General features: G+C 39.0%; 1 protein-coding gene across 2 annotated transcripts in view; it reads left to right on the top strand.

Moving 5' to 3' along the window:
- The window catches only part of Commd1 (copper metabolism domain containing 1), a 137,489-nt gene that overhangs the window by 37,487 nt on the left and 75,220 nt on the right, over positions 1-24,782 (top strand). Inside the window, exons 2-3 of one of the 2 annotated variants that reach the window (XM_029569013.1) lie at positions 8,735-9,016; positions 18,774-18,867. In XM_029569013.1, the coding sequence (XP_029424873.1) occupies positions 8,735-9,016; positions 18,774-18,848 (357 nt within the window). In that variant the 3' untranslated portion in view covers positions 18,849-18,867. Of the gene's footprint in view, positions 1-8,734; positions 9,017-18,773; positions 18,868-24,782 lie in introns of those variants that run through there. The other variant, XM_008844491.3, reaches the window with a different exon arrangement.

The raw sequence follows: 24,782 nt of genomic DNA on the forward strand, positions 1-24,782 counted from the left end.
TGCTCCTGGAGCCCAAGAAAGGGACTGAGTTGCTCTGGGTGAGAAGGGTCAGGAATAAGCAATGGTTCCCCAGGTGTCTGGGGCCCCAAGGCTAGGAATGGCGCAGGGCCCAAACTAGGAGTAGAGAACAGCAGGGGAGATGGAAGGGTGAATGAGGCTGGGGGAGTCAAGGTGCTGAGGGCTCCACGATAGACTTACCCCAAGAGAGGCCTGAGGGTAGGAGTGGAACTTTGTACTTTTAACTGAGTTGTAGTATGAACCTCAAATTACTCAAAAAAATTCACTTAATAAAAAATGCATTTGGAACTGTGGTTTCTAAGGACATTCTATAAAGCAGAAGCTTGGGTAAAGCTGTTTTATCTATCAAAGAGTAGCAGGAACTGGCTTTCTTTGGTTTATTTTTAGCACCATCTTTAAGTACTGTTCTTTTTCAGCTGGAAGTTAATGATTGTGTATAAATATGAAATTATAGCAGACTGATCTGATCCCTAATCAAGAAGGTCTTATACTTGATACTTAAGCAATTTGCTGAAAGTCATGATTACCTTGAATTTAGTTTTAGGTATTGTTTGTTGTTTATCAAAAAAAAAACCTGACAAGCCGGATGTGGGCATGATGGCACACACCTTTACTCCCAGCACTTGGGAGGCTGGTTCTTAGGTGGTATGTGGGTGCTAGGAACTGAACCTCGGTCCTCTGCAAGAGCAGCCAGTGTTCTTAACTGCTGAGCCATCTCTCTAGCCCCCAATTGTGTTTTTAATGTTGAGTTTGGAACACCCCATGTAGTGGATACTAGTCCTTTGTTACATCTTCACAGTTCATTCTTCTTCTAGTTTTAGTATTATGCAGCTAAAGTGAGCTTTGCCTGCCCTTCTGCCCTCCCTTTCTGTTGCTTCCCCCTCCCCTTCCCTTCCTTCCTTTCTTTCTTTCTTCATTTCTTTAAAGAAAAAAGTTAATTTTCATGAGTACGAATTTATCATTTTTATTTTGATGGTGCATTAGTTACTTTTCTTCCCTTTCCTTTTTTTTTTTTTTTTTCGGTCTTTTTGAGACAGGGTTTTCCTGTAGCCCCAGCTGTCTTGGAACTTGGTATGTAGACCAGGCTGGCCTTGAAGTAAAGGCATGCGCCCTATGCCTGGCTCATATCAGTTATTTTTCTGTGGCTGTGATAAAACACCGTGCACAGTAACATAGAAGGAAGAGTTTATTTGGGCCTTTAATCCCAGCACTCGGGAAGCAGAGGCAGGCGGATCTCTGTGAGCTCGAGGCCAGCCTGGTCTACATAGCAAGTTCCAGGCCAGCTGGGACTATAGGGAGATCCTGTCTCAAAAATACAAAAAAAAAAAAAAAAAAAAAGTTTATTTGGTTTTGTGGTTCCGTAGGGATAAGACTCTCTCATGGTGGCTGGGGAGGCATGGTGGCAGGAGGTGGCCAGAGCAGAAAGCTGAGTGCTCACATCTTCAAGTAGGCCTTCAAGGTAGCAGGGAGCAGAGAGAAACTGGAAATCCTCGATGGTCTAAGAACCCTCAAAGCCCACCTCCAGTGATGTGCTTCTTCCAGCATGGCCACCCTGCCTAAAGGTTCCATGGCCCTCCCTAAACAGTGCCAAGCACTAAGGACCAAGTGTCCAGATACTTGCAGCCTATGGGGGACATTCTCATTCAAACCTCCACAGGTAGACTGTCGTCTTCATTGTCCTTTGAAGGGAGCCTTTGCATGTCTTAGATCACAAAGGTTTTCTATTCTATGTATGAATTTTTAAGATTGTTTTATATTTATATATGTTTGTGATTCATTTTAAATTTAAAAGCTGTGAGCATTGAGAGGCTTTGTTTTGTTTTGAATATAAGCATATCTTCTTGCTCTAGCACTTTATATAGAAAGGCTGTCTTTCCTTTATTAAATTGCTTTTGCAACTTGGTCAGAAGTAAATTGTACTACATATTTGGGTCTATTTCTGTGTTCCATTGGTCTGTGTGTCTATACTATATGATCTTGCTTACTGTAGTCATACACTAAGACTGACTGCTTTCACTTTATCATTCTTTTAGAAAATTTTTAGCTTTTTTTTTTTTTTTGATCTTTTTGAGACAGGGTCTCCCTGTAGCCCCGGCTGCCCTAGAACTCACTATGTAGACCAGGCTGGCCTTGAACTCACAGATATCTGCCTGCCTCTGCTTCATGAGTGCTGGGACTAAAGGCATGTGCCACCACACCTGGCTCAAAATTTTTAGCTTTTACTTTTTTTATGATTATGATTATTATTATTATTGGTCTTTTTTATTTATTTTTGAATGAGGCAGAGTCTCATGTATCCCAGGTTGGCCTCGACTCTCTAGCCAGAGCTGTCCTTGAACTCCTGGTCCTCTTGCCTCTACCTCGGAAGTACTGATATCACAGGCCTGTACCACCATATCCAGCTGTTTTAGCTATTCCATTCCTTTACCTTTCCATGTAAATTGTAACTTTGTTCATATTTGCAAAGAATCTGCCTAGGATTTTAACAAGAACATATTGCAGTCTCTTTCTACTCTTACTTTGTCTCCTTTACTACCACTGTCTGTGACTATATGGAATGTCAGTTTCATACTTTTAACTATTATTTTAGCCTTAAAAATTATTATTGGAGCCGGGCAAGGTGGCACACACCTTTAGTTCCAGCACTAAAAATTGTTATTGGGGAGCTGGAGAGATGGCTCAGCGGTTAAGAACACTAGTTGTTCTTGCAGAAGACTCAGGTTTGAATCCCAGCACCCACATGGCAGCTAACAACTGTCCATAACTCCAGTTCCAGGGGATCTGACAACTTCTTCTGTCCTCCACGGGCATTGTACAACACAGGTGCACTCACTTACTTACATACAGGCAATACACACATACACATAAAATAAAAATAATAAATAAAATATTTTAAAAATGGTTATTGGGAGCTGGGGTTGTGGCTCAGCAATAGCATGTGAGAGGTCCTGCTTTCAGAGCCCAGCACCTTCCTCCCCAAAGTTGTCATTGCATCATCGTATTTCAGTTAAGTGTACTTTAACACATTCCAACCGTTTATTTAAGTTTCCTAGCATCAGTTAAATCATTTCGGATTTTCTAAATCACTTTCTAGGAGCAGCTTTGTTAATAATATGATAAATTGCATTTTCATTTTTACTTAACATTCTTCTTTCCCTCTATTTTCCTGGTCTGACTTTTCTTTTGGTTATATACTCCTTGCTAATTTCCAAGACTAGATGAGGCAAACAGAAATCATCATTGTGAATTACTTTCTACTTTTTTCTTAAAGAAGTTTATGATTTGTGACTATATTTGAAAGGATTTTGTAAAAGAAGTTGCTATGTTTTATATATTTCTGAACTTAATGTTGATATGTAATATTTAATATTTTTGACTTAAAAAAGCAGTGCATGCCTTTAATCCTAGCACTTGGGAGGCAGAGGCAGGTGGATCTCTGTGAGTTCGAGGCTAGTGTGGTTTACAGGACAGGTGGGGCTACAGAGACCCTGTCTCAAAAAAAAAAAAGAAAAAGAAAAAGAAAAGAAAAAAGTAGTTGATATAGTGTGGGTGACTGTTAGAACCTGAATTCTTTGTTAGAGACTTGTGTTAAATGCTTTATTTGTAGTGTTATATAGACTCTGCTCTCAAAGATTAGAATCTGTGGGCAGAAGAAACTCATAAACAGGTAATTTAATTCCACTGAGTTAAGTACAGTAACAGAGATATTTGGGCATTTGCAGAATTGGGGAAGACATGCTTCAGCAGACTTGAATGTAGAGAAAGAAGCTAATGAGGTGAAGGTGGTGACAGAAGGACATTTTAGGCCACTTCTGCAGTACCAAGGGACATGGAAAAACTGCCTGTTCAGAACACAGATATGCAAATTGCAGACAGGCTCCTGGAGTTGAGTTTCTAGAGTGTGTATGTGGGGGAGGGGCACTGAAGTTAAGTAAGTACTAAAAGATAAGCTAGGGCCAGATTTCCTTGAGCTTGGACTTGACCCGCAGTGATTCTCAGCTCTGTGTAGTCTGTTGTCTGTTTTTTATAGTAAACATTTTCTAATGGTCCTTTAATATCTTTCAAAGAAATTCTTTTTTTTAAACTATTTTATTTCTTTTTATTTTATGTGTATGAGTGTATTGCCTTCCTGCATGTATTTAAGTACACCTGTGTTGTGCAATGCACGTGGAGGTCAGAAGAGGGCTTCTGATTCCCTGGAACTGGAGTTACAGATGTTGCTAGTCACCATGTGGGTGCTGAGAATTGAACCTGGGTCCTCTGCAAGAGCAGCCAGTGCTCTTAACCACTGAGCCATCTTTCTAGCCCAATAAATTCTTTATAGTTCAAGCAGGGCATGGGGGTGCATGCCTTTAATCCCACCACTTGGGAAGCAGAGACAGGTGGATTGCTGTGAGATTAAGGCCAGCCTTGTCTACATAGTGAATGCCAAGCCAGTGTGTATGAGTGTTATTCCTGTTTGTAAAGTTGTAAGCAAACCAAAGTACATATTATTTTAGTTGCATCCATGAAAAATTTTGTGTTTATTAAAACTGCTCATAGAGTACTTTTCATGTAAACAAAGTTAATTTCTAGGCTCTAGTACTTATAAACAGGTTTTTCCACATCATGTCAGTTGGGGCATTACAATCATGTGAGACATGGGCCATTCTATTATATGCTGTGTTTGTAATTTTATTTTTTTAGACAAGGTCTCACTATATAGTTCTGGCTGGCCTGGAACTAGCCTTGTAGACCGGGCTGGCCTGGAACTCAGAGATAGGCCTTCCTCTGTCTCCTGAGTGCTGGGATTAAAGGCATGTGCCATAATGTCTAGCTTGTAGTTTTCTTTTTGATTTCTGTTCAGAGAAACAGTTAAAAATGAGGGAAGAAATTATTAATTCAAGGATACCCTGGAAACCTTCCAATTTATACAAATGACTTTTTGCTACATTGTTACTATTTTTACTGTCACTACTAAATGCCAATTTGAATTTACCTCAAACCTCATAATAGATTTTGTTTTGTTTTGTTTGGAGGGGGTCTTTTTGAGACAGAGTCTCCCTATAGCTCAGCTGGCCTTGAACTCACTTTGTAGCTTTGTAAACTAGGCTGCCCTTGATTTCATAGAGATCCACTTGCCTCTGCCTCCCGAGTGCTGGGATTAAAAGGGATGTGCCCAGTTTATGCTTCATAGTAGGATACTTTGTAACATACTGACTGACAATCAGGTCATAGATACCACATAACAATGTAAACAAGGAAGTGGCAGGATCCTATTGATGTTTTAGATGAATAACTTTGATGTGGTATAGAAGATAGACTTAAAAGTAGCCACACCTAATTTAGATAGAAGATAGTAAGGGCCTCTACCAAGTAGTAGGGACAGATCAGAAGAGACATTATTATTAGAGAATGATTTAAAAAGTAAAAATCAGTAGAAATCAATAACTGAAATGTTATAGTTATATAACTTTCAATATCTAGCTGTTGCCTATTAAAATCATTGAGGGGCTTTTCAATAGTGCCATTGTCTAGACTCCATTCTAAAATGATTAGAAATAAGAATTTCTGGCACTGATATTTTTAAAATGCAACCCATGTTTCTAATATGTAGCAAGTATTGAGAAGTACTAACCCAAGTTGTGGAGGGGTGATAGGAGTCAAGGACGGATAACCAGGCTGTCTTAGGTGACCAGGAGGTAGCAGCCTTTGAACTGTGGGTACCCTGGTGGCTTATTTAGGTTTTTCTTGATTTAAATGAAAACTGATGGTAAATGAAGATTCATGACTTTGAACTCAAACCAAAGTCAGTTCTTCATTTAATTTTTCACTGTGTTAACATTTGGATGAATTGACCCCCAGTTCAAGATATTGAATGAAACCCAACCAAAATAACTTATGTCTGTTCTCCTTAAGTGAAGTTATGTCTGAATAGAAATATTTTTTTTGTTTGCCTGTTTTTTAGACATACTGGCCTGGAATTCACTATGTAGCTGAGGATGACCTTGATTTCCTGATCCTCATGCCACCACTTCCCAAATGCTGAGATTACAGGTGTAATTACAATAAACAGAATAGATACCTCTTGGTATGATGAGGAAAATAATGATATAAATCATCTGAGTTGTATCATGATATCATAAAGCAAGGTGCTAATAGAGATATAAGTAATTTAACTTATAGTATATTATACAAAATAACCCTCTCTGTGTATCTCTCTCTCTTTTTTCTTTCTCTTTGAGTCCGGGACTTGTCATGAAGATCTAGCTGTCCTGGAACTTGCTGTACAAAACAGGTTGGCCTTGAACTCCTGCCTCTACCTCCTGAGTGCTGGGATTACAGGCATGAGCTATCAAACCTGGCTCTAAAATAATATTCCTATTGAGAGTCAAAGCCAGAGATTTTGGATCTAATATTTGGTAAATAGGCAGATACTCAATAAATGTTTATTTATGAAGTATATTTACTAGAAAGTTGTGATGCTTGCCAGATAATTTTATGTTCACGGGGAAATGAAAAGCAGCATGTGTCTCTCAGTCCCAGTTCCACTTCCTCTAGCTGTGTTCTACCTGATGTTGTCTGCCTTTGAATCCTTCCTACTGCTGGTGCCTATTGTAGTGACAACTCTTGAGTCCAAATGGTAAGACTAGGGCCTAAATTCTCTTAATAGTAAGTGGAATTAAAAATATATATTTTAATTTTTATTTTATGTGTTTGAGTGCTTTGCCTGCGTGCATGTAAAGTATACCTATACCACATGCATGCGATGCTCACAGAGACCAGAAGAGGGTGTGGGATCCCCTAGAACGGAAATTATAGATAGTTGTTAGTTGCCATGTGGGTGCTGTGAATCAAACCTGGGTCCTCTGAAAGAACAGCAACTGTTCTTAACTGCTGAACCATCCCTCCAGCCCCAGTAAGTAGAATTTTGGGGTGCATGTAGGCAGGAAGGTTGCTGAGATAGCACCCATAATTGAAAGAAGACTTACAAGAACTGGAGCCCTGGGGACTGTAAAACAGATATCAGTACTTAGAATCCCCTTCCATTTCTACTTGGCTTCATATCCTCCTACTTCCCCCCACCCCCCTTTTCTCTGCCCATTTGTCTCCTCCTTTCTCCGTTTCCTTCTTTCCCAATCAGGCTTGTACCAAAAAGTTAAAGAAATAAGCTGTCCACAAGCGCAGTCTCACACCCTTCTGGTATTGTGATCCCCAAAGGCAAGACCACTTCTCTTCCTGCTATAAATGGAAAATTGATTTAGATCTAGCAGTGTGCCCAGAGGAAAGAGAGTACTCTGACTTACCTGGTTTGGTTCTCCTACCAACAGCCTCTGTGCCTGAGGATAGCAACATATGAAAGGCAAGGCAAAGTTTGCCCTACAAAACCGTTAACCATTAGGATCCTCTCCCAACCTCATGGCTCCAGCCTTCAATGATCTCCCACTTTACCTCAGTGACTGGTGTTCTCAGATTAGCTTCTAGAGCTGGAATTCAGCTTTGTCTGACTTTACCCAGTTGCCTAGCCTCTCCTGGCTCCTTATTGCCTGTCACAACAGTGTCTTAGTTGAGTTTTGGAACACTGTAATCTGACTCCACACTGCCTTCTCAGTTTCTCCTCTCAGATTTCCTATTCATTATTAAACTTAGTTGGCTCTTTAAGTTCCGATAGCACAAATTCCTCCCTGAAACAGCCAAATCATAGAAAAAGAAGAAAAAGTTGATGGTGATCTTATTTTACTGTTTATGCTTCAGCGTCTCTAAAGGCCAGTGAATAAAGCATTGTAGCTAATTTCCTGTAGTGACATTTTCATATCATTGTGGGTAGAATATACCAGTTTGGAATTTTTTTTTAATTGATAGTAATAGTAGAGTCTACATCTTTATTTAATTACTTATGACAAATAACCAGAGAAACATGGCTTAAGAGTTAGGACTTCTTGGTTCGCTGAGCTTTGGGGAAAGTCAGTGGGCTTCCTCATGATCAGCACCTCTCAGTGCTTCTGTCTACTATAGTGTCTTTGAAGATGGATTATGAGTCTCAGTTCAAGTAATGGACGTGAAAATTCTTTGAAAGGTTAAAAAGTACTGTGTATACTTAAGGCATTTTATTATACATTTAGGATGCTTCTGTTTAGTTACTGTCTTCTTGAATGCTTGAGTGGAGAACCTACGTTCAATGACAATTGAAATTTGAAAATGTAAGGAAGGTTTAAGATGGTATATAATGTCAGAGTAGGATTGTGATTGAGCTGTTTGACCGAAGATAGCCTGCAAAGCTAGAGTAGTGCACTTATTTGACAAAATTTGTTTAGTGCTTCTAATGGACAAGACAGTATAGTTGTGGTGTCAAACCAGGCCTGCCTATAAGGCTGTGACAATATGGAAAGTTTCATCAGAGAACCAGTTAATTTGACTTTTTTTTTGTTTCATTATTTAGCATAATATTCATTTCATATCCCTACTATGAAACTAGATATTTAAAGTTATATTCTAGTTATTAGTAGAGAATTTTGTTTGACATATGAAAAGGAAATGTTTTTTGCATTTATATTGTAATCATTCCTCATTCTCATTCTTGTTACTTGATGACCCTATTTGAAAGCAGACTCAGTGATTAAGCTCAATCAAAATTATGTAAATAATTTATAATAATAGAAATATGCTTTGTAGTTAAGCAACTTTTCCTGGTTATCTGCCAAGTTCAAACCTATTGCCTTTTCTGTTATCTGTGTAGTCTGTTGCATCTGCAGACATGGATTTCAATCAGTTGGAGGCATTCTTGACTGCTCAGACCAAGAAGCAAGGTGGGATCACAGGTGAACAAGCTGCAGTCATCTCCAAGTTTTGGAAGAGCCATAAGATAAAGATCAGAGAGAGCCTTGTGAGCCAGAGCCGTTGGGACAATGGATTTCGGGGTCTGAGCTGGAGAGTTGATGCCAAGTCTCAGTCAAGGCACTCAGCTCAAATACACACCCCTGTTGCCATAATAGAGCTGGAGTTTGGGAAAAGTGGACAGGTGAGTTCAACTTCAGTTTCCCTTTGTAAACTGTATATTTTCAATATGAATTAGTCATTTAACCAACTTTGCAGATATAATAATTTAGAATCCTCTTCAGAGGTAGAACTTGAAATTTTTTATTTTCTAAGTTACAGACAGACTCTGAAAACCAGCCACAGGGTCTTTGCAGTTGTTTTAGAACAGAATTGTCAGTTATGTGAGTGCACAGAATCCCTTCTCCTGTATCATGTCACAGTCTCTAAGGCAGTGATAGAGTTGTTAAATAAGGAGCAAGATGTGAGGTTAAACAACACAGAACAAAATCATCTTATCCTGTTAATCTTTATAATCATTAAAATATGGAGGGTAATCTAGCTTAGTATCTTAATTATATTGATGTGTTGTACCTGAAGACCAAGTGTGCCATCTCTGACCAAAAGCTCACAAACAAGTCTCTGATCTTTGCAGTTCCCACAATCATTATAATGAGTGATTTTGGTGTCAGCATGGTTTTTCTTGAAGCTGTTCAGTTTATGCTCCAGATGCTGCTAATTTAGACTTTCAGTCACCTGGCTTACATCTTTTGAGAGGGAGAGAGGGGAAAGAAACTGGTAATTAGGTGGAGAATATCTAGACTACAGAGTCAGCTAATCATATTTATTTTTAGATAATCAAAGAAGTGCTCCAGTTACATCTTCTAATAGAAACTGATTTCTTTTCTATTTATTTATTTATTTATTATTTTATTTTTTTATATTTTTTTGAGAAAGGGTCTCACTGTGCAACACTGGCTAGTCTGGAACTGAGTACATAGACAGGCTGGCCTCAAACTTGCAGAGATCTGCCTGCCTGCCTCCCAAGTGCTGAGAATAAAGGCATGGACCACCACACCCAGCCTTTAAAAAAAAAATTCTTATCATTAAGAAGAGAAATAAGCCAGACATGATGGTGCTTGCATTTAATTTTAGCACTTGGGGGGCAGAGGCAGGAGGATCTCTGTGAGTTTGGGGCCAGTCTGGTTTACCTAGTGAGTTCCAGGCCAGCCAGGGCTATATAGTGAGACTTTGTCTCAAAAAACAAAAGAAAAGGAAGTTTTTTCTTTTGGCTGGTAGGTTTTTTCACATATTCTGTTCTTTAGTAATTCCATACTGGCTTTAATTTTATTTATTTAAATTTTTTTCAGATTTATTATTTTTATGTATATGTGTATAAGTGCATTCATGTTGTACAATGCCTGCAGAGGCCAGAAGACAGGGTGTCAGATCTCCTGGAATTGTAGTTATGGAAAATTGCTAGCCATATGGGTGTTGGAAACCAAACCTGGGTCCTCTGCAAGAGTAGCCAGTGGTCTTAACTGCTGAGCCATCTCTCCAGCCCCAATTTTAATTTAAAAGAGTATTCATTAAGTTTTTTATAAGTAAATTTGGAGTGCCTTTTATTCAGTGCCACCATGCCCGGCTATTCAGTTAATATAAAACAATGCTAATTGCAGTAGTGGATTTTGGTTTATTTGACCCTGAAGTCCATTCTATTAATCATTATAGCAGATACACATACACACACCCATGTGCATATTATATTCTTCCTAAACCCAAAGTCTGACAAATTTGAAAGGTACAATAGGGGCTAACTAGATGGCTCAGCAGGCAAAGGTAAATGCCACCAAGCCTTGGGATCGGAGTTTGACTCCCAGGACCCTCATGATGGAAGGAGAGAACCTGCTCAAGCAAGTTGTCCTCTGACATCCACACCTGCACAGTGGCATGTATATACCCACATATGCACACACATGCACACAAAATAAATTAAAATGCAATAACTTTTTTTTTTGGTCTTTTTGAGACAGGGTCTCCCTGTAGTCCCAGCTGTCCTGGAACTCACTATGTAGACCAGGCTGGCCTTGAACTCACAGAGATCTGCCTGCCTCTGCCTCCTGAGTGCTGGGATTAAAGTGTGTGCCAGCCCCATCCCCAACTTAAAGTCTGTCTGTTTAATACAGATATATTTTCTCAGTATTTTCTTTTCTTTTTTTCTTTTTTTTTTTTTTTTTGGTTTTTTTGAGACAGGATCACCCTGTAGCCCTAGCTGGCCTGGAACTTGCTATGCAGATCAGGCTGGCCTCCATCTCATAGAGATCCACCTTCTTCTGCCCTCTTGAGTGCTGGGATTAAAGGTGTGTACCACCATGCCCAGGGCTATGTCTTGAATGTGGATGAGCTGCTCTTATATGACTTGGCAAAGATGTAAACAATGAGAAAAAGTGAAGTGTGTTAGTAGAAACTGGTGATCCTAGTCATTGTTTAACAGTCTTATGGCTAAGTTGACCATCTAAGGTGCACCTTGAGGGCTTTTTTGCTGGTGAGCAGGGTCTTGTAATTCCTTCTGCCTTGGCCTCCTGAGCATTATGATTACAGATTGGTACCACCATACCTGGTGTACTTTGAGTATTCTCTCTCTCTCTGTCTCTCTCTGTCTGTCTGTCTCTCTCTTTTTCTGGTTTAGAATCCAGAGCCTTGGCTTAGTATATACTTGGCAAGCACTTGCTGTGAGCTGTATCTCTAACCCATTTGGGTGAAAATATAAATGAAAAGAAAAGAAATTATTTAACATTTGACATGTTCAAAAATGCTATTTGTGTTGTAATTATTTTATTTTTAAACTCCTAATATATAAAGAGATGAATTTAAGATTACTGAGTTTGGGAGCTGGAGAGTTGGCTCAGTGGTTAATAGTGCCAGCTGCTCTTCCAGAGGACCCAGGTTTGGTTCCTAGAACCTATATGGTGGCCCGCACATGATACACATATGTATACTCAGGCACGCACACATACACATAAAATTAAATAGATAAATCTTTTTAAAAACAGAGTGGATGGGCCTACACTGAAGGACATTTGGGGACACAAATTAGCCTCTATAGGCATATATATATATATATTAGAGTGCATTAAATTGGACAAGGGAGCGTACTAAGTGTAGTAAATGTGGCTAGGGGAAGGGATCTAAAAATATATTGTATGGAAATTTCAAAAATTCAATGAAAAGGGGAAAAAGGATTACTGAATTTGTTTTTTCCTATCAGGCTTTAAAAATATTGTTCTTATCCCCTTTTTGTTTTATTACATTAAAATTGAATGTGTGTGTGTGTGTTTGTGTTAGTGTATAGGCCAGTGGACAACTTGCAACTTGCTGGAGTCATTCTCTCCTTCCACCATGTTGGTCACAGGAATGGAACTCAGGTCATTAAGCTTGGTGGCAGGTACCTTTACCTGCTGAGTCACCCCACTGGACCTTGTGCCCTTTACATGTATCATACTTAAGTAGAAAGATTTAAAGAGGGGAAAGGAGAGAGGTGAATGTCTGCAAACTCACTGACCCTGTGAGAACAGGGCTTTGGCACTGAAGTCTGTGGCCTGGTTGGTAGCTTGCCATCAGGCTGTGGTGTTGAACTTATTTCAGATGGTTGCCAGGCTTTCTTTCTATTCTTGTGAACTGAAGTACTTGAGAGGAAGCCAGGAGACCAGACTAAAGAGGACTTGGACACAGTTTTTGGATTAAAGTCCCTTGTCCTAAGCTCAGAGTACCATTGTGTCATGCTCAGTAATGTGTAACTGTTTGTATTTGTCTAATGTTCAGCACTGACTGGTTGCTGTGGGCTTCATGCCATGTGTGCCACTCTACTCCTACCACGATAGAGGTAGAAGGCCTCAGGTCCATGCTCACTTCTAAGCATTGTTTTAAAATGCCTATGATAAAGTATATTTAGCATGCTGTTTACCATTTTGTGTTTTAAGCATACAATCTAGTGATAGCAAATGTATTCACAATGCCATGTATTCATCACCAGTGTTTATATCTAGAAATTTTTCATTATCCAATACACAGATTCAGCACCCATTAAATAATCCCCCTGATTCCCACCTCTGTCTAGCACCTGCTGACTTCTGTTATACTGTTTATATGCATTTGCCTATTCTAGGTGCCTCAGATAAATAGAGTCATACACGATTTATCTTTTTGAGTCTAGTTCATTTTATTGAGGACAGTATTTTGAGGTTCATCTGTATTGTAGCATATATCAGAATTTAATTCCCTTTTCAGGCTGAATGATACTCTGTTGCTTCTGTCTGCCACATTTTGTTTATCTATATGTCTACTGAAGGAACTTGGGGTTTCTACCTTTTGGCTATTGTAACTGATAACCTGGGGTAATTTAGTTCCCATTGATCAATGTTTCTGAGTCTCCACATTTAATTCATGGGTATATACTGAGGATTAGACTTTGGATCATGTAGCAATTCTGCTTTTAAGTTTTTGAGGAACTATCAAACTATTTTCAACAGTGACTATGCAGCGTTATATTTTCTCCCATAATTCATGAGGGTTCAGATTCCTGCATTTCCTCACAAACACTTATTTTCTAGGTAGTTGTGATATATCAGCATTCAGGAGGCTGAAGTAGGAACATCACCCATAAATTTAAGGCCAGCATGGACTACACAGTGAGTTCCAGGCTAGATTGGGCTACAAAGTGAGACCCCCATTTCAACAGAAAACAAAAACAAAAACAAATTTACACACTTGGGTTGGAGAGATGGCTTAGTGGTTAAGAGTACTTGCTACTCATTCATGAAGACCAGAGTTCAAATCTCAGCACCCATGTTGGGCAGCTCACATACACCTGTAACTCCAGCTCCAAGGAATCTGAAGCCCTCTTCTGACCTCCACAGGAACCTGCACACACATGTGTATATAACATTCACATAGACATAGATATACACAGACACATACATACAAAATAAGTAAATCTTTTTAAAAAACCTTTTATTTATTCTTTATTTACTTTAAAAATATTTTTATTATTTTTAAATTTTATGTGTATGAGTGTATTTGTCTGCATGTATGTAAGTACGCCTATGTCAGGCAATGCCCACGGGGGTCAGAAGGTGTCAAATTTCCCAGGAACTGGAGTTACAACTGGTTGTTAGCCACCATGTGGGTGCTGGGAACCAAACTTGGGTCCTCTGCAAGAGGAGCCAGTTCTCTTAACTGCTGTGCCATCTCTCTAGCCCCCAAATAAGTAAATCTTAAAAAAAAAAAAAGTGCACCTATTTTCTGGGTTTTCTATTCTTTTTTTCATTATATATTTAACTTTGTTTATGTGTGTATATGTGTATGGGTGCATGTGTGTGTGGAGGTCATAGACAACTTTTAGAAGTCAGTTCTCTCCTTTTACCATGTGAGTTCTGAGCTTTGAATTCAGGTCATCAGGTCATCAGATTTGGTGCCAGGTGCCTTCATCTAGTGAACCATTTTGCCACCCCTTTTTGTTTTTAATAATTGCCACCATAATGTTTGTAACATGGTACCTCATTGGCGTTTTGCTTAATGATTAATGACATGAACACCTTCTTTAGAGAGTCTTTTCAAATCTGGACTGTTATAAAAAATCTGGTTATTGTCTTATGAGATTTTTTTTCATTTGTTTTTGCTTTTTTTTTTTCTTTTTTGAGACAAAGTTTCCCTGTAACCCTAGCTGGCCTAGAATTTGATACGTACACCATATTGACCTTGATCTCACAGAGCTCTGCCTGCTTCTGCCTCCTGAGTGCTGCCATTGTTTTTTATGTGTTCTTATATCAGATAAATAATTTGCAAATATTTTTTCTGCTTTGTGAATTATCTCTTTGTTCTTCAAATAGTGTCCTTAGATGCACAAGAGTTTTAATTTTAATTTTATCTATTTTTTTTACCTTCTTTTTTTTGTTTTTTTTGAGACAGGGTCTCCCTGTAGCCCCAGCTGTCCTGGAACTCACTATGTGGACCAGGCCGGCCTTGAACTCACAGAGATTCCCCCCGCCCCCGCCCCGAGTGCTGGGATTAAAGGGGTGCACCACCATGCCCGGCCTTATATTTTTACTTTTAAAAAAAAATATTTTATGTATTATTTTTATTTTGTGTATGAGTGTATTGCCTGCATGTATGTGAGTGCACCTATGTTGTGCAATGCCGTGAAGGTCAGAAGAGAGCTTCAGATTCCCCTGGAACTGGAGTTAGTGACTGTTGGTAGCCATCATGTGGGTGCTGGGGATTGAACCTGGGTCCTCTGCAAGAGCAGTCAATGCTCTTAACCGCTGAGCCATCTCTTCAGCCCTTTTTTGAATATCTTTTATTTTTAAATTTTGTTTTACTTATTTTTATTTTATGTGTATGAGTGTTTTGCCTGCATGTATGTAAGTGCCCATGTTGGGCAGTGCCTGCGCAGGACAGAAGAGGGTGTCAGATCCCCAGGAACTGGAGTTAAGGACCATTGTTAGCTGCCATATGGGTACTGGGATTTGAACACCAGTCTTCTGCAAGAACAGCCAGTGCTTTTAACCACTAAACCATCTCACTAGTCCCTGAATATCTTTTAGTTTTTAACAGTTTCATATATATATTCAATGTATCTTGATTATATTAATCATATTATTTTTTCTTTTTGTTGTGTGTGGTTTTGATACTATATCCAAGAAATATTGCCAGAGGCTGGAGAGATGGCTCAGCAGTTAAGAGCACTGGCTGCTTTTGCAGAGGACCTGGGTTCACTTCTCAGCACCTACATGTCAACTAACAACCTTGCTTAACTCCGGATCCAGGGGCTCTGATGCCCACTTTTGGCCTCAGTGGGCATTGTTTGTATGTTGTGCACTTACATACTGAAGACAAAACACTCAATACACATAAAAAAATGCAAATAAAAAATTTTGCCCTATCTAGTATCATGAAACTTTTGTATTTTCTGGAAAGATTTCATAGTTTTTACAAGTGGTTTTTTCATGCATTTTTATTTAATTTTTTTATATGCTATATGGCTTTCTTAACACAGTTTATAAATATTTTTATTTATTTATTTTGTTTGTTTTTTGAGATATTGTTTCCTGGTAGTCCCAGCTGGCCTGGAACTCACTATGTAGACCAGGCTGGCCTTGAACTCACAGAGATCCATCTGCCTCTGCTGACCAAGTGCTGATTTTTCATGCATTTTTATTTAATTTTTTTATATGCTATATGGCTTTCTTAACACAGTTTATAAATATTTTTATTTATTTATTTTGTTTGTTTTTTGAGATATTGTTTCCTGGTAGTCCCAGCTGGCCTGGAACTCACTATGTAGACCAGGCTGGCCTTGAACTCACAGAGATCCATCTGCCTCTGCTGACCAAGTGCTGAGACTGAAGGCCTATACCACCATGACCTGCTTATTTTGACTTTTTATGACAAGTTTTGCTTTGCATCCCAGGCAGGCCTTGAATTTACTATTTAAGTCTACAGTAGCCTCAAAGTTGAAGCAATCCTCCTGCCTCAACCTCTCAAATCCTGGGATTATAGGCATATACCGCTATGCTCAGTAAGTCATTTAATAGTCTTTTGGATACAGCATGAACTGAATTAGGATGGTAAATCTAGTTTATGTATAGTTAACTGAGTGGTGACATCTAAACAGCACTGACCACTAAATGAGCTTGACCCATTTTTCTGGGGTATGTCCAGCCTTCTTTCCAGACATTTGTTAGACTAGAGAAAACAGCCTGGTTTTCTAAGAGTAATTTCATGCTTCTGAGGCTCTCACTTAATTCTATTATAGTGACTGACTAACTGGACTTCATTTTCTATATATGTGCTATTTTTTACTGTTGCTACTTAGAAGGTTCTTTATCCATTGCCATTTTTGTTTGGTGAAATTCCTTCCCTTCTTGAAGGCCTTGTTACTGAAAACCTTTGCTACAGATTCCTTCTCTGTTACTTCAGTTGCATGTTATAAAATAGTGTGAGTTCCCAGGGCATCCTGAATTTTTATGTAGCACTTAATACAATTTAGATTTAAAAATCAAAACATCCATGTTAGTGTCAAACTAGGGCCCCAAAGGAGATTTTATTTATTCATTTGTTTGTATCTGTATGTGTGTGGATTACATGTGTGTGTGAGTGTGTGGGAATGAGAGACAGACTGGACCAGAAGTTCACCTTCTTGGCCTGGGTGGATTGGCCAGCCAACTCTCGGGATCCATTTGTCCCTGTCCCCCAAATGCTGGCATTATAGGCACATGCAGCCATGCCCAACTTTTTACATGGGTGCTGGGGATTTGAACTTAAGTCCTCATACTTGCAGAGCAAGAGTTCTTACCTGCACTGAGCCATCTAAAAGAGATTTTAAATAAGCTGATTTTCTGTGGAGGCAAGATGATGCCTAGTAAGCCTAGACTTGTCTTTTCAGTCACTTCTGTTTCCAGCCTTGTGGATTGATAAAGGTAAGTTTTGTTTTTCCTGCTTAAGTCACATGGAAAAGTCACTATTAACAGAAGTTAGGGTAATTTATATTTGTAGGATCTGCCTAGCCCTTTGACCAAGAGGTAGGTAAGGTAAGATACAGATTGACAGCTGAATATGGCAAGAAATTGGCGAGGAATAATTAATTCTGAAAGGAATTATGAGTGCCAGACAAGCAAAGCTATGTCTGTAGCAAGTCTTGTTAGTTGGCCTCCAAAAGCCTACAGTGATCATCAACATTTGTATACTTTATAGCCTGACAGCGTTAAATTAGGTGTTTGATAAATATTTGTTGGATAAATTAATAAGTGAAGAGATGCATGTATTAGTTACCTATTGCTATTTAACAATTATCTCCAAATTTAGGGTACTACTGAATTGCTAACTAAACTAAGTTGTGCTTACTTATGTCTCGCCAATATCCTTGGATTTCTATGGCTCAGTCTTTCCTTGTTTTTCATGACCTAACAGTTTTTTGGTTTTATTTTTCAGGAGTAATTGACAAATAAAAATTGTGTATATTTAACAGGTACAAATATATATATATGAATGTATATAATTATGTTTTATAATCATATATAATGACTTTAACAGGCTTGAAGAATACTGGTCAGATACCCTGTAATATACCTACCCACAAGTCTTGGCTGTCACTTTTCTCATGACTATAGATGAGTGGTTTATGGCTGGTTTAGTCCATTTTGTGTTCCTACAACAAAATACCTGAGAGTGAGTAATTTATGAAGAAAAGAAATTTGGTTTCCCACAGCTCTGGAACTGGGAGTCCAATATCAAGGCACCAGCAGGTTTGGTGCCTGGTGAGGGCTCTGTCTGCTTCCAGGGTGCTTGCTACAACTCCACATCACTCAGAGGGGAGAAACTGTTCTCACAGAGTACAAGATGGAAGGGCAAAAAGGGAGTGCCATATCCTCACTTGGTGGAAGAGTGAAGAAAGCTTTTCAATCAATTATTGAATAGGAAATGTTCACAGAATAGTTAGCCTTCATTAGGTTTATAATGAATCCTCTGTCAATCTTGTAGGTGTTTCCTTTAGTAGAAAAAGATCATTGGACTTCACTTTTAGCAGAATCAAGCAAAATAGATGTAGAATTGTGTACATATACTTGAATCCAAACTTAAGAATTTTTGTTTTGAAGCTGTGGACTGAACCAAGGCCCTTGTGCTGGCTAGGCAAGTGCTCTACCATTAAGCTGAATCCCCAACCTCCAAACTTGCATTTTTTTATGGTGATAAAAGCCATATAACATAAAAACCATCAATGCCATTTTATCATATTCAAAATGATGTTCAACCATGATAATCCAAAATTTGTAAATATGTGTGTGCTTGCATAGGAAAAAAATACCAAAAGAAAATACATGAAGGAGGGGGTCAGGATATGGCTTAGTTGGTAGAATGATGCCCCATGTTTGACTCTCAGCACTGACCTGAACACTGTTATACAGACCTGTAATCCCAGCACTGGAGAGGTGGAGGCAGGAAGATCAGAAGTTCAAGGGTCATCCTTGGCTGCACAGTGAGTTTAAGCTAAAATGGGAGTGGGTGTGGGGGGCAGGGAGAGAAGGAGGAGGCAGAGGCATGAAAGATAGTCTGTGATTATTTCTGGGTAATAGGGAGATCTTTAGTTCTTATTCTCTGTACTTTTTAAAAAAAATTTGCAGTGAAAAATGTCTGTTTTCCTATTTCTAAAAAAAAGAATTAAAAATCTTAAAAATAGCAATTTATGGGGGCTGGAGAGATGCCTACAAGATTCACAGAGTATTAACAACAAACCTAATGGCTTCTTGGTAATGTATATGGTTGTACTCTATAGTTAAATATATTGTACATAGACACTTTGCTGTGTTTTTGTTGTGTTTCCTTTGTAGTGCTGGGAATTAAACCCAAGGTTTCACACATGCTAGGCAAGGTGCTCAACCAGTGAGCTGTAGTCCTAGCCCACCATGCTTCCTTGTTGATGACTGTGTTCCAGGGAAATTAAGCAGGTATTTTTTATTGGTTCAGTCAGTAAGAACTTGCTTCTTGAGGGCCTGTATCAATTCTGAGTTAAAGACATTCTTCTTGTCTAGTCTCATTAAGAGTTCTATATTTACAAGCGCCTATGAACATGTGTTGTTACCTTACATAATCAGTGTAAACAGGCTATTTGCCATAATAAGACTCTTCTAGTCCAAATTATCCAGTGTGATGGCATTAACAACACATTGCTCCTGTGAAAGTCCTTCCCCTGTATTGTTCTACCTTTCCTTTGTATCTCCTGACACTTCAGTGTGAGTAACACCACCTAACACTTACATAGCCCTTTACGATTTTCAACTTATTTTCTCATACCTTTCTTATTTCTCTAGTTAAAAATGAGTCCATGAACTATGTGTTATACCCCTTACATTGAACATACAGAAAAGACTCTGAATACATCTGTGATAGACTGACATATAATTAAGGACAGACCAGAGTGTATGAATCTTGTTACTTTATTCTTAGAAAGTATTACTCCAAACCTGACTGTAAAAGCACAGACTCATAGAAGTAAAGGGCTGTTCCAAGTTTCAAGGGTGTCCTTTGAAATTGAGAATTCTTTTTTTTTAAATTGTGAGGTTTTTTTTACCTCAGTGAAACATATTGTCCTCATGCATACTTCCCCTAACTGCTCTTTTTTAAAGTTTTAGCTTTAAAATTACATTTATTTATCCATTTGTACATGTGTATACATGCACATTGGTGCATGTTATGGCACACATGTGGAGGTCAGAGGACAACTTGTGGGTGTTGGTTCTTTCCTTCCACCATGTGGGTCCTGGAAATGCAACTCAGGTTGTCAGACTTGGTGGCACTTGCTCTTACCTGCTGAGGCATCTCTCTGCCCATCTCATTGCTTTTGTATTGACTTAACTTTTTTGAAACAGGATATGAACAAACATGTTACTTTAAATCTTATTTTTACATTCTAGGCCATTTATGACTCCTCTGTTTGGTTGATATCTTTTTAAAGTGCACCCATGTCATGCAGTGTCTGAGGATATCAGAAGAAGGTGTTGGATCCCTGGAACTGGAGTTACTGATGGTTGTTTGCCACCATATGGGTGTTGGGAGTTGAACCCAGGTCCTCTGTAAGAGCAGTCAGTGCTCTTAACTGCTGAGTCATCTCTCCAGCCCCGATATCTTTTTAATTTTTTAATACTTTATTTTATATGTATGAGTGTTTCGCCTGCATGTGTGTACCACATGCATGCAATGCCCATAGAGGCCAGAAAAGCATGTCGGATCCCCTAGAATAAGTTAAAGACAGTTGTTAGCTACCACATGGGTGCTGGGAACTGAACTGAGCCATCTCTCTAGTCCAGAATTTCATTTTAATAAGTGAAAAGGCTAAAAGTAGAGCCGGGCGAGGTGGCACACGCCTGTAATCCCGGCACTCGGGAGGCAGAGGCAGGTGGATCTCTGTGAGTTCAAGGCCACCCTGGTTAACAAAGTGAGTTCCAGGCCAGCTGGGGCTACAAGGGAGACCCTGTGTCAAAAAGACAGACAAACAAACAAACAAACAAGCTAAAAATGACTTGTTCTGTGGATCACATGGGCAATCTAGTACACAAGAAGAAAACAAGCATTTGGTTCACTTTTTCTGAAGACCACAGACTTACTGTGTGTTACAACTTCAAGATAAGTTTTTGGGTACAAAAACTAATTTATTGGATGGACTATGCTTGGTAGTAAGAAAGAAGTGGAGCTGATAATGGCCTCTCTGATCCAAGGTTTATGTTTGTTTGTTTGTGGTAGTTGTTTCCTGGCCCTATATGATTTGAACTTTGACATCGCTTCTAATTTTCCTGATGCTCTTTGTAGATATAGACTCTCATTGTGTACAATTTTTTTTAAATTTATTATTTATATTTTATATGTATGAGTGTGTTGTCTACATGTATGTAAGTGTACCTGTGTCATTCAGTGCCCACGGACATCAGAAGAGGGTGTTGGATTCTCCTGGAACTGGAGTTACAGATGGTTGTTAGCTATCATGTAGTTTCTGGGACTCAAACCTGGGTCCTCTGCAAGAGTCGTCAGTGCTCTTAACTGCTGAGCCATCTCTCCAGCCCTCACTGTGAACAGTTTTGTATGTAGACTATCAATCACCTCCACCTGCCTTCTTAATTTGAAGTTTATTTGCAAAGTAAATTAAGTTTGAGATTTGCTTCTATTTGTCACCTGGGATTATGAAACCCAGTCTGCTGGTTGGCTGCTGCTTAAACCTTGAAAAGTCTATGGTAAGATTGTTTTTAGAATAATACTTTATTTTTATGAACCGTGTATGAAATAGTGATACATAATAGTTTGCTTCTGTAGTGTAGATGGAAAATTTATGCTGTACTTTGCATTCAAGTAGATTTGCTTATGTGTATAGATAAGATGTTGCCTGTTCCTCTGCTTCCAATCTTAGTCCATCAGCATCAAACACTATTCACCATTTGCATTTTAAGAATAAACTCAGGAAACTGGAAATAATCCTTTTCTTTTGCCAACTGTGACCCCAATCTAGTGTTTCAGAGCTTTAGGCTTTAGAGAGGCTTGGCTGGCTTCCCTTGCCTGCCCCTCCCACCATTTAAATAGACTAATTCATAAGACGTCCTCCCTGGAAAGTTTTATTTGAAGAAAGGTATGCGTATTTAACTTTATAAACAAACGGGTTAGCTAGGATTTTAAAGGTCAGAATAAGATGGTAGTATTGCCAAAGACCTGGAGCAGCACCACAGAGTGCACAGGAGCCAGTTAGTAACTGGCCCCCATGCAGCCATGCTAGCTATTTGGAGAATACATGTGGACTATAACTTTTATTTTTGTCATTGACTATGACAGCCTTAGATATGGTAGCCCTTGCAGTCATTGCTTTTTAACCTTATTTTTGTTTGGATTGGAACTTTGTGAATTTCCCTTGGGGAATGAGCCAGGAGGATAACCTTTGATGACAGTATTTTTATACCTTAGTCCAACTAATTCTTTAGGAAACCATTCCTCTCTTGCATATTTATTTGAACTGCACAGCTTGTGAACTAGAAACAAAGGTCTTATTCAGAGCAATCTAAGTAACTGTCTCCGCCTTCAAGAGCAGAAGCTGGTGCTCTTGCTTTTATCTGATGGAGTATCAGGATGGCCTTTCTTTGGGAAGTTGACTACCCACAAGTAGTTGCTCACAAGCTAACTGCATCTTTTTGGTCTATAACAGTTGCCGTTTTGTTCTTCCTCCAGATACGTATGTGTAGGGATGCAATATGCATTTAGTCAGTAGATGCTGTTATCTAACATATGATAGGCTTCACCTTGAGAATTGTTTTATTCATGATTGTAGTTTAATTTGAAGCTGTTTCTACTCTTTGGGTTAAAAATTCCAGATCTCTGATTTATTTATTTATTTATTATTTATTAATTTATTTTTATTTTTTATTTTTTGGTCTTTTTGAGACAGGGTCTCCCTGTAGCCCCAGCTGGCCTAGAACTTGCTATGTAGACCAGGCTGGCCACAGAAGCCCACTCAGGTTCCAGGCAGGTACACCCAGGCTTCCTTCACCACGTGGAGGCAGGATCAAGGGGCTCTCAGATAGTCCCTTGCGTTCTCAGGCCCTCTGCCAGAGGGAGGCCGGAACTCAGCACTCTCTGGCGGTCTGCTGAAATCCAACATTTCTTTATTCCAAAAGCATTTTTTGGTTTTGTCTTTTGAGACAGGGTCTTGTTATGTAGCCCAGGCTGACCTGGGACTACTGTAGCCCAGGCTAGCCTCAGGCTCACAGTCCTCCTGCCTCAACCTCCCAAATGCTAAGATTATATGTATGTTCCACCACGCCCAGCTACTTATTTATTTTTAATGTTTTATTTATTTTTTAAAAATTTATGTGTTTGAGTAAAACACTCATACATATTAGAAAAACAAAACAAAACACCACCACCACCACCAACAACAACAACAAAAAAAAACCAAGCAGACCACAACAAAAGACTTCCTTTTTGTTTTCATCCTATTCTGTCTTCACTATCCTTCAGTAAGTACTAAAAATGAGGCCAGCTCTGCCTATGCAGTGTAAAAAATGTAAAGAACTTAGTTTGGGTAAGGATAAGACAGACATTTGTATATGCAATTTTGACCTGTAAAGTGTATTTGATAATGTAGCCTCGCAGACTATGTACAGAAATGCCATACAACTTAGTCAAGAGAAATGAGGGTAATACAAAAGAGTTCATGAGCTGGTGACTTGACATGGACTCCAAAAAAAGGGAGGATTTATCAAGAACTCTATGAAATATAACAGAGCTGGGATTTACTGTCCATCATGGTCTTCACTGTATGCTACCTTAGTTTAAAATTAGTGTAGAAACACTGAAAAAAGAATGTGTAAAGTGAGGGGCTTATGAATCCATATAATTATTGTCTTAAAATTTTTTTATTTGTTGTGTGTTTTGTCTGCGTGTATGTAAATGCACCACATGTGTGCAATGCCTGTGGATGCCAGAAGATGGCATCAGATCCCATGGAGCTGGAGTTCTGGATGGTTGTTAGCCACCATGTAGGTGCTGGGAATTGAACCCAGGTTCTGTGCAAGAACAGCCAGTACTCTTGGCTTCTGAGCCATTCTCCAGCCTAACACTGTTCATTTCCTTCTAGTGAATCTTTCTTCCCTTATAATGAATTTTAACAACTGGATTCTCATAATTTAGCGAATTCTAAGCCTGTGAGGCCCACATTCAGTAAAACATGCTAGTAGTTTGGTAAGCATAGGTACTATGTCAGGTGGTCCATGTAAGCAGGCTCTGCAGTGACTATTAACATTCTGTGACTATGCCAAAGACTTAGTACATTAATTTAGCTGAGTTGAATTTTATAGAAACAACCCTGTAGCCCTGCTACATTATAATGGAGGAGTAATAAAAAAGTTCATCATCTCTTTTTTAGAAAATGTATCATCTGCTAGGTGTGGTGGCACATGTCTTTTCCCATCACTCAGATGTCTGAGATCAAGGCCAGCCTGGTCTGCATAGCAAGTTCCAGGCAGCTAGGCTACAGGGATACCCTCTCTCAACAGAAAAGAGAAATGGTATCATCTGTGTACTCCATTTCAGTGGAATGACTATAATTCGCTCTGAAGAAGTCTCTGAGCCATCTTGTTTTTCCTTACTATTGTTATCAGTTGAGCTGTAGTTCAACTAGGTAAAGAGATCCAAATTAAAGCTTTAAATAGTATGTTTATTTACCTTTTCTATAACAGTCCAAGGGGTATGTTCTCTTCCATGGAGTCTCCCAAGTTTCAGTCTTTTATATCAGATCCATCCTTTGTCCCTTGAATATGATTTTTGACCCAAAAGGGTGTTATCCGTACCTAAGACAGTAGAATGTAAGGAACGTCAGAGAAAGGGGCATAATGTATATATCTGTAGTTTTTCTGGGTACTAGCCGTGAACACGCTGATAGG

This window comes from Nannospalax galili, unplaced genomic scaffold (assembly GCF_000622305.1).
Source record: "Nannospalax galili isolate Female #2095 unplaced genomic scaffold, S.galili_v1.0 scaffold682, whole genome shotgun sequence".
Taxonomy (NCBI): Eukaryota; Metazoa; Chordata; class Mammalia; order Rodentia; family Spalacidae; genus Nannospalax; species Nannospalax galili.